Source organism: Drosophila albomicans, chromosome 2L (assembly GCF_009650485.2).
Source record: "Drosophila albomicans strain 15112-1751.03 chromosome 2L, ASM965048v2, whole genome shotgun sequence".
Taxonomy (NCBI): domain Eukaryota; kingdom Metazoa; phylum Arthropoda; class Insecta; order Diptera; family Drosophilidae; genus Drosophila; species Drosophila albomicans.
This window is the reverse complement of record NC_047628.2, coordinates 5,745,246-5,762,192: the sequence shown is the minus strand read 5'-3', so window position 1 is coordinate 5,762,192 and position 16,947 is coordinate 5,745,246. Positions and strand designations below refer to the sequence as shown.

General features: G+C 37.6%; 1 protein-coding gene across 1 annotated transcript in view; it reads right to left on the bottom strand.

Annotated features, from left to right (window-relative positions):
• The window catches only part of LOC117564357 (carbohydrate sulfotransferase 4), a 35,597-nt gene extending 18,830 nt beyond the window's left edge, over positions 1-16,767 (bottom strand). The window contains exon 1 of the mRNA XM_034243071.2: positions 15,366-16,767. Within this exon, the coding sequence (XP_034098962.2) occupies positions 15,366-16,291 (926 nt within the window). The 5' untranslated portion in view covers positions 16,292-16,767. The remainder of the gene's footprint in view (positions 1-15,365) is intronic.
• Positions 16,768-16,947: the final 180 nt, after the last annotated feature.

The window sequence follows — 16,947 nt, the reverse complement described above, 5'->3', positions numbered from 1 at the left end:
CGCTTAAAACTTAATTTGAGCAACAAAAGCCCGTTGGAGTTGCGAGATGATGATGGTGCTGGAAGCTACCCAGCCAGAATGGACCACAGAGTCCGTGGCAGTTGCAATCATTATGCAATGCCATGTGGCAAGCTTACATAATGAGACAATATGAAAAATATTCGGTGCTCGGTACTCGGTCCTAGAGTCAGCCAGAATCTGCTCCTACTGGCAGAGAGAAGGCTGTCAGCAAGAGATTAGCGAGAGCCCCAAGTAGCTGACCCACATACCCACCGTAGACAACACCGTAGAACAACAGCACGGACTGCGATTCGCAAATATTTGCCACATTGCGTCATAAAATAAATAAACAAAAAATATGGTGTTTGGGTAGCCTGAGGGGTCTTCAACCGGCGGGGGCAGTAAAAACAACAACACGAAACATTGGCCAGCAAACAATTTGTGTTAGGTGTTAATAAACAAAACAAAAAAGGAAAACTACAAAAGAAAACAACGAAAAATATGTAACGAAACTCGAGGCAGACGCTAATACACAAGACTCATAAATATTTAATGAATAACGCAATAAAAATAAACAAGAAGTACTCTGGCAAAAAGGACAACAACCACGACCACAGCCAAAGGAATATGGCTACTCTGGGTTTTTTTGGGATGAACTACTTTTTAGCCGCAGTCGCAGCCTCTGAATAAAGCTTTATTCTAACTTTGTGTTTCCTTTGTTTTTCTTTTCAGTATTTCTTTCAACTGCATCGAAAAATATAATAAAAATGGTATTTCAACTAAGTTTATATTTTAAATAATATTTCTGAGTTAATATAAGATCCACTCAATGTACTTAAGAATTGCTTCATTTATTGTCCATTAATCTTTATACACTAAAGAACACATAATCTAAGTTATTGTTGCACACAACGCAACACTTCAATTAAGTCTTCATTACCTACTGCTCAACACTTAAAATAAGTTTTTATAACATGCTACACAACACTTTCAATTAGGAAATATCAATAATAGAAGGAAGAAATTCGATAATCGATAATACCACTTGTCTATGATCGATGATAGAACGTTGTGAAATAGGAGTGTAAATTAATGAATTTTGTAAAATTCAAATCAGATAAAATAAATTATAAAATCACTCTTCTACAGTAAATTTTTTTTAAAGGTGTTGTTTTTTGTTTGCTTAATTATACAATTTTACATTTTTTGTTAAGGCTTTTAGCAATATCTGACAATTAGAACAACCAAAACAAGTAAGAAAGCTACAGTCGAGTGTACTCGACTTTGAGATACCCGCTAACCATTTTGAATAAAAGAAATATATTTTGCGGTATTTTTCTCAAAATATACCGAATATACTGCAAAAATACTAAAAATATACCAAATTGTATGTTTTGTATATCGATATAGTACCGCATTCAAAATTTACCATAGCTGGCACAATATACCAGATTGTTAGCCAAAGCAACTAAGACCCCTAGAAATTAGGCGTTTTTGCCCATAACAAGTACTTTGATCTGACAATTTTTATCAAACATAACTATAAATTACTGTATAAAATGTACATGCAAAATATCTATCTAGCTTCATAGTACTCTTGAGATTCCATTTTTTTGATTTTCGGGGGCGTGGCAAAAATTTGAAACAAACTTGATCTGCGTGCAAACATAAGAAATGCTGTCGAAAAATTATAGCTCTATCTCTCGTAGTCTCTGAGATCTAGGTGTTCATACGGACAGACGGACAGACACACAGACGGACAGACGGACATGGCTAGATCGTCTCGGCTTTGACGCTGTTACTTTATAGGGTCCTGCCGCCTCCTTCTACTTGTTACATACATTTCCTGCCTACCTACAAAGTTATAATAGCGGGTATAAATATATTTATTAACATTGAGAAGAGTTTATAAACAACAAGTACATACGTACTATATATATATGTATATATAACAACACTTTCAAGTTAAAGCTACACACTTTAATATTCTGTCAATTGATCATATAATATTTATAATGGGTAGCGTGTGAAGGCTTGTCACTGTGTACTTTTTTCCGCTTGTTGTCGCTATCTCCATACCTCCACTTAATATAGACTAATATTACTTAGGAGCACATTCTGCGAGTAAATGCAATTAGCAAACCACGTAAATTTCTGGGCATCCGTGTGCCAGCACGTGCGATTGACAGGTGAAGGTACTGCCTTCAGCAATCATACAATTACACACATATGGAAGTTGTTTTGGGGAAAGGGAAAAATGGGGAACTAACTTCGTCAGCTTTGTGGAGCGCTTTGCGTGTCGGCAAATGGGAAAAAATGAAACGCAAACGTCAAATGAAATATGCACGCTCGGAATTTAGGCAAAGTTGTTAAAGTAGCGGAAAGATAGAAAAAAATATATTCAACTCTCTGTAGGGGAATGTATGTATGTATATGTAATGCGTATGTGTGAGCCACATACGAGTGAGTCCAAGCACCAAAACGCACTGGCATTTTCCACATAACGAGCAACGACAAATTTTTGGCCCAAAGCCAATGTCAAAGGAAGAAGGACAGAGACGGCAAACGCGAGCTAAGGCGAAAGGACATGCCACGGACATAGCGAAAGCGGGGCCTGAAGGTATTTTTATTATTCCATAACGAAATATTGCTAACCGGCAATGCTGACAGTGCGGCTGCTGTTGTTCCAAAAGCAAAGAAATTCCATGGTATATTCTTTCTCGCTATAATTCGTGTCGGTTATACTCTTGATTTCTTTCTTTGGGTCTGCCCAGGTAACCAAGGTCAAATGTTGGCAATCTGTTTTGTCCGCAAAACAGAAAAATCAATTTGTCGCCAAAAGTTGTTGCTGTGATTGTAACAGATTGAAAGTTGAGTAAGGTCGAAAGATTTGGTAACCGAGATTAGCTGACAGGTTCTGGCTAAGCTCTATTATTTTTTTGATTCGTTTGAAAAAGCCCTAAAAAACAAGAGGTCGACTTAAGCATGACGAAAAGGATTCATAAATAAGTGAATTGCTTCAATTTAATTACTACGAATTATATACAGAAGCAAATTGTGACCTTAACATTTATTTCAACTTTTTCAAATAAAACTTCCTTACCCTTTATTTATTGATTTAGTTACTGATATCTTTTTACTCAATATAGAAGTCCAAATATATATAATAATTCAATAATTTCCCTATGCCACAATATTGCCATAACTATTTATATTTATTAAATGTCTGTTGAGATAATCTGTACATCTAGTACGTATTATATTATAGTATACTATAAACAATGTGTAATGCTTATTTTCCGTTCACGCCAGCACTTTATTACCTGACTATTACTCAGCAGTTCTAAAATTAGAATGAGCTGACAATGTTTCTCAGTTTGCAGTCTTCAGTTTTCAGTTTTGGCTTATTTTGAGTATATTTTTCCGTTGTATTCCCAAATGCAAGCTGAACAAAGGAAGTTCTGAATGTTGCAGGTCGTTTTGCAGATGTGTTTTTGTTTTCTGCTTTTGTCTTTATTAATTTAACCAGTGCTTTGTTAAAGAATATGTCGACACAGTTTTCTGTGTCAGCGACAAGAGGCAAAGGCAAAAGCAAAAGCTAGAGAGCGAAGCAGGTGGTTGTCTCGTAACGACCATCAACTTGCCCATCAGGCAGCTATAGTCACATGTGACTCCCCTTTTTGCTCATGCAAAATAGCAAGCATCAACAGCAGCAACATCAGCAGCAGCATCAGCAACAGCAATTTCCACATAGTAGGAAAGCATAGAGCAATGGGCATAAAATAACTGGAGCCGTTACAACGGAAGTTTTCTAATGTTTTTTTGCACTCTTGTTCTGTCTCATTGTGTGTAAACGGATACACAACGAGTGCAAAAAAACACACACACACAGTCAGATGTATAAAGAAAATTAGTGCAGAAAAACGAGCGCGACATGACAATGTTTAAAGTTAATAATAGCAACCGCAAATAGCAAGCGAACTATAACAAAAACAAAAAAAAAAACACTCCAACTCAAAGACCACACAATGCACAGAGCAATTGAACATTGTGGAAAAATTAAAACAAAAGCCAACTCTCAAGATTTCTCAGACATAACTCGACGAGTGGAGTTGGCAGAGGAGTTCCAGGTTGTGCTGCTATCACCAAAACCCAGTTAGAGGCTAAATTGTGATTAACAGCAAGAGACAAAGCACTTAGAAGTCGACTGACTTGCTCTCTGACTGACTGACTGACTGACTCTGAATGGCTGGCTGGCAACGTGTGAATGGAATTAATGAGCCAGGGCAGGCTCCAAACAAAAGAGTAGAAGTTCCCCGCTCAAAAGAGAAAGTCGGGCTAGTGCAGTACGTCGACGTAGGCCCAAAATGCGTGTCATGACTTGAAACAATTTATAATGCGCTGCAGTTAGAGACTCGAGCCCAGCTTAAAGTCGAGCTTAGTGAGAGAGAAAGAGGATAGCGGCCCAACACTGCACAACACAGCACAGCACTCAATCATTAACAGTCATGACGCAAATTGCTTAGGCATTCAAGTGTAGCAAGCCCTCTCCAAAAAAAACTTTCGCGCATAAATTAGGCTAATATCTCCCTCTCTGGCATCTGGCAGCAGCAGCGGTAAAAATAGTGCAAACCACTCGAACAGATTACAGTGGTTAAACAGCGGCTGAGAACAACGCGCTACAAGAGCACAGACACTCTGATACCGATGCATACCCTCAACAGAGTGGCAGGCAGGGACAGAGTCAGGGATGCAGGCTACAATCAACCTTGTGCTAATGATAGCCAATACTCGTTGCTTGGGTGATTGGGTGTGCGGGTGTGTGGGAGAATTTGTTACCTTGGTTATTTTAGTTGCAGCCGCAAAGGAAACAAACCGCGAAGGCAAAATTTGGTTGTCTTAAGGCCAGCTTTAGCCATTTTTAGATTTACTAGGTTAGTTGCCACAGTCACAGTTAATCGCAGCCTGAATTAAGTGCCTTTGATAAAGTGAACGGCAATGAAAATAACAAGTGCAAATTGCTCTGGGAACTCTCGAAATATTTTTTTATATATCTGATTGAAACTTAATAAGTATATTGAAACAATCCCAAAAAAAAAGACCTTTCTTTTCTTTCTCTCCTTTTTTTGTACAATTAAAACTTGTTCTACAGTTAAGAATTTAATTTTCAAACTACCGAAACTAACGATTCTTTAAATGAGAATAATATATATATAATTTAATTAGAATTCTTTGAAACTATGCGAAAACAATTTTACTACATCGCGTATACGTAATGTTTTGTTCAAGTTTATATGTAAACTTGTAAACTATATGCATTTTTAATTCTCTCTTGACTTGTTTCTGCTTTCCCATTCATATTTCCGCTACATTTTCGCTAAGCGATTTTCGTTAGTTTTTTTTTTTTTCATTGTTTTCCTAGCAGCTTTTGCAACGCGAGCGAATTTCCTCTCTTCAGTTTTATTTTTGGCCCAGAACGAGAAGTTTTTCGCTGTAACTAAAGTTTCTTCTGGCTGAGTTAGTTGATGTTGTAGACCGGAGAGGGGTGGCTGAATATTGCCAGCCATGTCGGAAGTCCGCTGCAGCTTTTAGCCCCTTCCGTTCCCTTGATTTCTCTATGCTTCCGCGCGTTTCACGTTTCATGCATGTTGAAGCATTTTAAGTCAAGTCTACGGCCATTTATTTATGTATGTGCAATTTTTTGTTCTACTTTTTCTTTTTTCCTAAATGATCCTTGCAGCAAAATCGAACAGACGTCGAATAGGCGGAACGCCATCTTGTTCGCCATCTTGTACGCCATCTTATACGCCACATTTTGTGGGCGGCTCGTTGGCTTGTCATTTACGTAAGTAAGCCTTTCGACCCAGAGCCTGAGTCAAATCCGGAGCTGGAGCCAAAGTGATGGTGATGGTGATGGCGACGGTTTCTGTGCCGAGGCAAGTGAAGTGCTTTGATTGCATAACAAAAATTCTTGTTTGCCTGCAGGCAAATTGGTCGCTCCCAACCAGATCGAATGGTTAGCTGATGCGACGGGCGCAGGAGGGAATGAATGGAAGGCAGTCGCACTTCAAAGATTTATGGCCAATACTTGCCCATGGCATAACCCAAATTAAATAATTGAACAATGCACGGATTCCACATGCAAGCCCCTTGCCAAAAATATGTTCAAGTGCTCAAGCGGTTTAAGAACAGTTTGTAGTTTTGATAAATGTTCAGAGAGTGGCTGGAAATAGTAAATCAAACTTCTTTAACAGGTTATCATTACCAAACTTATCTGTATCTGCTCCCTAGCAATGAGGTTACAAAAATGTGATGTACTTTTAAGTTGTGGAATTTTAAAAGAACAATTCAGATTGGTTATAAAGCTAGTGTTACAATGTTATGTTATAATTTAGAAGTAGGTATCTCCGAGCCCATAGAGTATATATATTCTTGATCAGCGTCTTCAGCCAAGACAATGTAGCCATTTCTGTCTGTCTGTCTGTCCGTCCATTCGTATGAACTCTAAGAGAGAGAGAGAGATAAATTTTTCTTTCGACACGAATTTTCTACTACTTTTCAGGCAGATCAAGTTTGCTTCAAATTATTGCCATTCCCAAATCCGCCCCCGCATATCGAAAAATAACATAAATAACATGAATAACATTCAATAATAAATACAGTTTTTATAATTCCTGATTGCTTGCGATCAGATACAAATTGTAGAAGTTATTTAAGAAATACATATGGAAAAACGCTTACTTTTTTTTTTGGTTGACAATCTGGTATATTTCGAATGTAGTTCTATATCAATAAACCAAATATATAATTCGGTATATTTTAGTATTTTTGTGAAAGAATGTTTTATAACAAGAATATCGCACTATTTTAGTTTTATTCAAAATTAATAGCGGATATCTTACTGTTGAGCACACTCAAGTGTAGCTTTCTTACTGGTTATAAATCTAAATTATTTATCGCATTTAATTCTGAAGAAAAATCTTAGAATAAGGCTGTTTAATAAGAATAAAGTTGTTATGTGAGAGTCTTACTAACTTTGGGCTATCAGCATTATCACAAAGTTAACATTGTTATCATCTCATTTATACGGAGAACTACTTGATAATAAGCCCAAAATCTCATCATCAACAACAGCCTTAACCTGCCGCTTATCACTACAAACACTGCGCCAACTAATCAAATAGTAAAAAGTTGTAAGCAGCAACAGATAAAATTACATGACAGTAGCCCAAATCTGTGCTAAGTATCACATTTTATGGCCTATAAAGATGTAAATGCGTCAGTCAAAAACCTGAACGAAAACTTGATCAACTTTCCCACAAATAAAAAGAGAGAGAGAGAAATAAATGCAACTTGGAAGGAATAAAACATGCGAACCTGACAACTAGTATTAAAGAGTTCCGGTTCGTTAACAAAAGCTGTGAAATGAAATTCGTCAAGCTGTTAAATCACGGATGGGTTTTGTGCGTTAAGCGCACAATGACATTGACAATTGTTGCAATCGTTGTTGTAGTTGTTGCAAATTTCCACAGAAAAGAAACGAAATGACTTTCTACGACGATTCTATGGGCTGGCAAACGCAGACTCGAATGCAATTAAAAGAAAAACCGGGCGAATGAGTTAAAGCAACTACGACTAAAAGGTGAAAAATAAAATAAATAAAAAATACTTTTGCTTGGTCATTAAAAGTAAAATATAATACTTTTACTCGCAAACCGAAAGACAGAGACAGAAAGAGACAGAGAGAGAGAGAAAGGTAACTCTGGGTTAGCGGAATAATTTTCCACACGGATTTTGTTATTTTCTTTTTTGCTGCCGAGCAAAAACCAAAGGCAGGTGATTCGAGCCATGAGCAAAGTTGGCTTGCAGCTGTTGCTAGTAGTTGGCTCCGTGTGGTTGCATTTTCCCAAAATAGACAATGGCAAAAATAGAAAAAAGCGGATTTCGGTTTTGTTGTTTGCGACTTGCAAAATTATTTATAAAATGTTGTTAACACTTTGCACACGCGTTGCAAATACCGACAAAGTAGACATCTAAGCTAAAATATGTGTTAAAATAGTAGCTAGAATTAATAATGGGAATTTCGCAATGTTGTAATTGTGGTTATGATAAATGCCATGCAAATAAAACTGTTCAATAAACAATAAGCTCAATGTTTTACCATGTGGCAACATAATGTAATTTATTTTAGATTTTTGGCATACTAAATAATTGAAACAAGTTAAATTTGTCTACAGAAAATGTTTGCAAAAGTCTCCGTATTAAATTGGCTTTTTTGAACATAGTTCACATATTTTGACCAACTTTCTGGCCTGGTCAGCAGCACAGTAAGCAGTAAAGTTTGCCTTTAGGGTTAATTTTAATAACAAAACAAGTAAGAAAGTTACAGTCGAGTGTGCTCGACTGTGAGATACCCGCTACCCATTTTTAATAAAGGCAAAATATTGCGGTATCATTTTCAAAATATACCAAAATACTAAAAAATACTAAAAAATATACCAAATGGTATATTTGGTATATCGATATAGTACACCATTCAAAATATACCATAGACGGCACAATGTACCAGATTGTCGGCCAAAGCAACTCAGACCCATAGTAAGTAGGCGTTTTTGCCCATACAAAAGTATTTCTTTAATAACTTCAATTTTTTTCTGATCGCAACAAAATTTTCAGGAATCATAACTACTATAGTAATTATTGTATATACCAAAATTCGTAACTCTAGCTTTAAAATTACGCTTGTTATTCAATTTTTTTGATTTGCGGGGCGGAAGTGGGCGTGGCAAAAATTTGAAACAAACTTGATCTGCGTGCAAACATAACAAATGCTGTCGAAAAAAAATTATAGCTCTATCTCTTATAGTCTCTGAGATCCAGTGTTTCATACGGACGGACGGACAGACACACAGACGGACAGACGGACATGGCTATATCGTCTCGGCTGTTGACGCTGATCAAGAATATATGTACTTTATAGGGTCGGAGATGCCTCCTTCTACCTGTTACATACATTTCCTGCCGGCACAAAGTTATAATACCCTTCTACCCTATGGGTAGCGGGTATAATGAAAATCGCTGAAGCGCGGCAGAGTACAGCTAACTAATCATAACTAATCACCTTTTGCGAGTCAATGTTGCAGCGTGTGAAAATTGCAATGATTTACTAGCACCCAAATGGGGGGCTATCAATCAATCTATCGATCTAACTAATGCATCTAACTATGCCACCCCAAAACAAAGTAAAAAAAAAAAAAGGAAAAAGCAGAACGAATAAGAAAAAAAGATAACGACTCAAAAACAAAGAGGAAAATAAGTCTAGCAAAAACACAACAAAAAAAAGATTGACAGCATCTTGAAGAACAAGCAAGTTTGCCCAAAGTCACAGCACCGAAACGCATAACAAATTGATGAACCATGAAGCCACTGCCTAGTCACAGTAAAAACAACAGCAACAACAGCAACAAGAACAACAACAACGAGCAAAACGAATGTCATAAAGTTGCCAGTTGTTGGTTTCCAGTTGCAGTTGGAGAAATCGCATTAGGCGATGCTACTTAAAAATTTACAACGCGAACCGTCAACGATAAATTGTGCTTGGTAATTGTACAGAATATACGTAGAAATATAAAGCCAAAAACGAAAAAAGGAAACAACAACATCAAAACAGAAAAACGACAGCAGCACAAAACTTAAGAAAGGAAAAAAGTTCTTTTCAAGGCTGTCAGCAACGAGTTGTTGCTTGGCTTACGAACTACAGAGACTTCGAAGAACCATTGAATAACCAGCACCGAAAAAAGATACTTTTTGCATTCAGAACCAAAGAATCTATTAGTCGACTGTCAGCGTTTAAAAATAAACATCATATAGTGTTGTTAGCGCAAATCACAAATGGTGATTGTGTCTGGTAATGCCAACACTTGGCACATTAGTTAATGAGGCTGTCTTATGTCACAACTAAGTAACAAAAGAATAACTTTACCGCACAATATTAAATCATGCTTCAGCTATGAATGCGGCAACTACTCGTACAGAGAAATATTCTAAAAATAGGATAATTATAGCTATCATTTTTAATCTCTTTGATATAGACAATCAAGCTATTTATATCCAAGTGCATTACTTGTAATTTATTAGAGTTCGGCTTTCATATTAACCAATTGATAACCAGAATTGAATGTACAGATTTCGCATAGTAATGAATCTCAGATCCATTTTCGTAGTTATTTTTAGACTAGTAATTAACTTATTGTTCAAATAATAAATTTTCGATACTTGTTGTAAATGTGCCCATCTTATATAAATCAAAATTAGCATAACAAACGAGCTGGTATTAAGTTTTAAATATCCTTTACTTTGTTGTATAGTCACACTTGATCTTTACTCTCCCTTTCTTTCCACATTCGGTGCAGTTAATTGCGGAGCATGTAACGAAAATATAAGTCATCTAAATCGATTTTTATTTGAACACGGATATTAACCATCAAATAATAATTTTATAGACGTCATCAGTAATAGCCAAAACTTGAGATGATATAAAAATCAAGTTTGACAAAAATTGAACAACATTTTGCAGCAAAGTGCAAAATGGCAGCAGATGTTCGCATCTTAATACAAAAGATCTATGCATCTCCCTCTTCTATGTATTGTTCATACATAAACTAATAAAATATTCCATGCAGTTGATCAGCCAAACACAACACAATAAATAAACGGTGTATATACACTCGTGCACAGACAGACGAATTCTTAGACCGGTTTGCGAGTCAATGCCTCATCTATCAACGATCGGGTGTCGGCAAGGCTACAGCAAAGACTATACTACCCAATTAAAAGGCTAAATAAATACCAACTGCAGATTAAGCCGACAAGCATAAGCTAGCCACAGTAGAAATTATATTTATGTTTGCCACACGCCCGGGCGAAAAAAGCGAAACTTTCAGGTACGGGTAAAATAAAAAAAAACAAAAAAAACTAAAACAACAAAGTACAACAAAAATATCAATCACTTTCACTGCCGGCTCGAGTTTGTCATAGCCCAGCTGAGTACAACGACAACGGCAACAACAACAACAACGATGATGACGACGGCAACTGAGACGACTGAGGCTGCGGTTTTGGCCCGGTCTTGAGGCACCGCCGAATGCAGCCAGCGGGCCGACAATTTTTATTAGCGCTTTTCACCCATTTACGCCATAGAAAAACACGTACCAAAACTTTTTGCTTTTGGCCTGTGTGAAACTCGTTTTTGAATGCAAAATGCGCAGCGTATACGTATTTGTTGTTGTCGTTGTTGTTGTTGTAGCTGCTGCTGCTGCTGATGTTGTTTTTGATTTCTGTTTTTCCGTTTCTTGTTTTATTTTTGTATGCCAGACACCCGCGCTTAGTTTTGTTTTCCCCCCATTTTTTCTAGTGACGGGGCATGAATAAAACAAAAACAAAAAACAAAAAAAAACAAACGCTCATAAAACATAAAAGCCAAAGTCAGTCGAACGTTCAGTGAACTCGGGTCTAGCGCGATCTCTCCCTTTTGGCTCTCTCATTGTCTCTGTCAAAACTGTCACGCATTGAGAGTCAAGAGTTCACAAACAAAAACTTAAATGCCATCCATGTCCAACAAGAATGAGGTCTATTGTGCAATAAGCTTTTTAGAACGGGTTTATTTCTTCGTTTTTAGTTTTTTACTTTGTTTGTAATTTTTGGCTGGTCAAAAGTGGGTCTCTTCTCTCATCTTTTTTTCTCTCTCGCACATTGTTATCTATCTATCTGTCTGTCTGTCTGTCTGACGGTCTACCTGTCTTTCAGTATCTTTGACTTCTCTGACTGTTGGACTGTCGAGTGGCCCGCTTTAAAACGCAGTTTACAAAAGTTTTCAGTTAATGGCCACTTTGCTCATTATAAGCCAACTAAAAGAGACTAAAGCCAAAAACTCTCTGCGGTTTGCGGTTTTGGCTTTCAGCTACAGCTACTGCAGCAGCAGCTGCTGCCCCCAAAAAAACTGAGTGGCTCGTTGTAAGCTTTTATGCTGGGAGCTGTGGGCGCTTTCAATTTTCACAACATTATATCTACGTCGCTCTAAACGAAAAGACTTCTGTCAAACAAAATCCAATATAGCCGAATGGAAATACCCTACAATGCCAAGTGTTCAGCTAACCTAAGCAATCAAATTAATTTACTCCTTAAAAAATTTTAAAATTTGCTTTATCGATGCTATAAAAAAATAATATCACTCACGAGCAAAAAGAATAAAATCCCATTTAGGCACATTATTTAAGAGGTCTGCGCAATGCGGCGTATACGCAATTAATGATTAGAAGTTACACTTTTCGTGCTGGGCTCCGCACCCAGTTGCCCAGTTGCCCAACCGGCAATTAGAAACCAAGTTAGCCAAGTTAGTGGCCGCTTAGTGAGTCACCCGACACCAAACCGCCCCACACACTGACCCAAATTGGGTGTGAGCTCAAAGTGAATACAACGAAGGGGCGCGGGGAAGGGAAATGCTGGGCAACAAGCCACGAGCAACAGAGCAACATAAATCTAAGTGCTTGGACAACGTTTCCGGAATTTTGATGCATTTCACTGGACACTGAAAACCGGGTGCTGAAAGCTGCTCAACTACACTCCGTTAATAGAGTGTGAAAAATATTACTGCAACAAGATACCGCAGAAAAAACTTGGAAAAACTCAAACTCAAAAGCAAAAGCAATAGCACTAATGCCCTAACAAGCAAAAGTAGGGGAAACAACTTAAAGTAGAATGAAATGCGATATAAGCAAATTTCAAGTTGATTCGGTGAATCCAAACTGTTTGTTTAGAAACTAGAACTTTAAAATATTTCAATTAGATTTAAATAAAAACATTTTAAAGTAAATTCGCAGAAGAAGTAATCAAATACATTTGATTTCTCGAGTTGTAAACTGCTCACACAAGTTAAGTAACATATCATATGCCCTTTGAAAGAGTATCGCTGGCAACCTGAGAATACAGCGAAAAGGCAAGTGGCAAAGAGAAATGCGTTGGCAAAACAAAAGGCTCGACTACCCAGCTAATTTACTTAGGAGAATTGCCAAGAGCTTCCGGCAATGAGAAAGAGAGAGAACGAGTGAGAGAGAGAGAGAGACTCGTTCACATTTCGAGCTCATGAATTTGTATGTTAATTGCTTTTTGCTGATGCAGTGTGAAACGTTTTGGTGTGAAGGCAGACCTTGCATGCCACGCCCATTGTCTGAGCAAATATAAATATATCTCATATCTGTTAAATATATCTGACATTTACGAGCATTGATAGCAAATAGCAAGCAAATGCAAACGTTTTAACTTAATTCAATCAATTTCCATTTGTTTGCTGTAGCCGCATCCGAATCCGAATCCGGATTCGAATCTCTATTCGTATCTATATCCGAAACTAAACCCAACTCCAAAATGTCAGCGCACTCTTTTTTCAGGGATGAGTACGAAATGGTTGTGTGAATCTTTTGCGTAACATCAGCAACAATACCAATGTCCCCAATGTCATTAGTTTTGGATTGAATGGGATTCAATGCGGTAACTGAGACCACAATGGCCCAGGAATCGAAAATTGAAAGCACATCAATCAAATATATTTTCGTTCGTTCGTTTGGCTTTGGTTTTGGTTTCTGTTTACATTTCACTGCCCTGCTCTGTTGGTGTTGTTTGTCCAGAATGCCCATACACAACTAATTTTATTGATTTTTTTACTTTGTTTTGCTTGATTGTTTGCATTACATTTTAAATGGAAAATTATGTAAACGAAACTTTGTTTGCGGTCAAATCGAATCGCTTCGAATTGCTTTACGATTGTGTACCCAAAGGATTTATCAATTACTTTTACTTGACTGACTAAAGCAAGAGTATTTTTCTCTTACTATTTTGTATAGTAAATATTTTCTTATAAATAAAAGTAATCAGTTTTTAATGTTCATAATTATTCACCGCAAAAGAGCGTTGAGGAAGTTGAGATAAGATTACGGAAATTCCATAACCTCGAGTATTGTGTTATCAATTTTTAGATTGAATCTTAACACAAACAACAGTAATTAGCAATTAGGGAAAATTTGATACGAATTGAATATGACGTTATCGTAATTATCAATCACAATCAATTTTGCTTCTGTTTCTCTTAATAATAATAAAAAGATAACAACAAACGAGCAAAAACATTGTTATAATTAAAATATGCAGCAATTTTGTAGAGTGATAAAAAAAAATCATATTTCTTAAGCTCTGTTAATGCTTTCAAAGGCAGGAAATTAAATGATTAAGGCATTAAATGGAATTTTCAAGGTATTAACGTGAAGCATAAATAAATCATTTTTCAATCCCAGTAAATTACTGAACTACTTTATTTAACAACTGAAGTGTGAGTAAACAAGCATAATATTGCTGATAACAAATAGTTGTATAGCGCATTAATAACTCAAAGACTAAACACTTGATTAGAGTCTTATCTAAAGTGCCAGTCAAAGCGACTTATCACAACTTATAGTAATTTATGTGTGTGTAGTGTTGAAGAACTCAACGAATACAGCAAAACGGAACAGAGTCGCAGAATAAAAGAAACTCAAAAAGGAAATCATATTTAAATAAGAGAAATACATATGTAACACACATTATTATATTTATCGTGTACATAAATACATATATGTATTTGAACTTAGTATTTCGTATTTTGTGCAAGGGCATTTAATCTTTGGCGAGTCAAAGATCGTGTTTTGTAGAAAATTATTATAATTACATATGTATGCAAATGATTTTGGATTTGTAGTTAACGCATTATCAGCAAAGCAAATCCACTAGTATAACTCTTGCTAGTTATAAATATAAACGACAATGGAACTGAATCACAAACCAGTTGAATGTCGATGAAGCCAGAGAAACCGCAATAAATCGAAGTATCGATAAAAACGCGTGTCGAAAGAGAGACGACACAATTTGCGCAGGCGCCTTGCCTTTCACTTTCATTGTATGCGCTCTGTTAATCTTTCGCCCTCTCTATCGTAACTCGTTGTGGAGTACTCATTCAATATCAGTTGAAGTATGACAGGCACTTATACAGAACACTCTATTTTTAATTTAATTTTCATCATATGAGTACTCTAGATATTTTTTAATTAATATAAAATGCATTGTCCTAATTAACTGACTGACTGACTGCATATATTCAACATACTAGCTTACGATATTCGTAGTGCAATAAAACCTCTTTAAAAAAAATATAAAAAGACTATAGTGAAGTTGTGTTGTAGGTCTTACTTTTTCTTCTAGTCTCTGTACTTTATTTAATATTTAATTTACACAAAAAGCATATATCCCTATTAAGTAATTGATGCTAAAGGGTGCCTTACCTTTGATCCTGAAGTAACTGCTCGGCCTGAGCGAGACGCAGTCGCACCGTTTTCATGCTCTGTATGGGGAACAGTCGACAGAATGGTGTGAGGAAGGCGGGACGCCAACAGAAGCGCGGATACTCGCGACAAACATCCCAAAGGCGTTGATTGTGCTCAAAGAGATAGGTGTGCGTCTTGCCATATTCGAGATAATCAGTCATATCGCCATAATCACAATTGAGCAGATTCTTGAGATTTTGCACGGCCAGCTGCTGATCATCGGGATCGCGCACTTGCTTAATGCCAAAGTCCAGCAGCGGCTCATAGTGATAGTAATTGCCCGGTATGGCATTCAGGATGTCTCCCAGAAATGTGGAGCCCGAGCGCCAGCTGGTAACGACAATGCTGCGAACTGGCGTGCCGCCAGTTTCGAGGGTCATGTCATTGAGTTTCTCGGCACCGCCGCGAGGATACTCAAAGTTCTCCATTTCGGTGAGAATGCGCGCACGCTGCGCCGCCAGGACATCCACTATGGTCGCTGTCATATTGTAAATGGTGGCGGCAGTTTGTGATGGCTGCTGCTGCTGCTGTCGCTCATAATAGCCGCCGCCGCCATTGCGGCCGCCGAGATTATTCGACAGCAGACTGGAGGCAACATTGCCGTTGCCGTTGCCATTGCTGTTGCCGCTGCTAAAGGGCGAGGTGAGCGGTCGATGCTGCGTGGTGGCAATCAGCAGCAGTATGCACAAACTGCTAACGCCACAAATGCCAATGAGATTCGCGCGTCGGGACATACGGCTGCGTCGACGTTTTGAATTTAAACTGACGCGTTGCTTAGTGCGTGTCCTGACAGTGACAGAGTCGTTAGCGGCGGCGGCAGCAGCTTCGACAGTTTCGCCGGTCAACAGCGCGCAGGACTCCAGATCCAAATCCGTTGTGCTCATTTGTTATTATTTAGTATTGCTACTTTATTATGGGAGGGGGTGAGTAATTTTGTTTTTGTTGCTATTGCTGTTGCTGTTGCTTTGTTATTGAATTACTTAACTAATTGGCTAACACACACTTTTCGCTTAGAAATAATGGAAACTTTTTTTTTGTTGGTGGCCTGGCCTTAGCCTTTTTTGGGTTGTTTACATATTCACATAAACAAACACACTCGTTCACACATCCTCACACAACATAGCACAACACAACACACATTCACGCACACACATAAAGCACAGCACACCACACCACACACACAGTTAGCCCGCTTAAACAGCACACAATTTCACATTTTATAACGTGCCAGACATTGCAATTAAATGCGAACTCTGCAATTTGTTTCGATTATTTTCTGATTGGGCCCGATTGAATTGGAAATGTCGAAGCGATAGCGATGCCTTGCGAGCTTCCCGAGAGCGACAGCGAAAACAGAATGAACAGCTGAGGGCTCGAGTATGGCCGCTCAACAGTTTGCGTTAAAATACTCACCATTACCAACTAAAAAATACCAAAATACTGCTGAGGTATTCAATGAGCAGATTTCAGCGGATTCCAATAGATGGCGCTTTTGCAACTGTTTACTCCTTTAAAAATTAGGCTTAGCGTTAACTTTGAG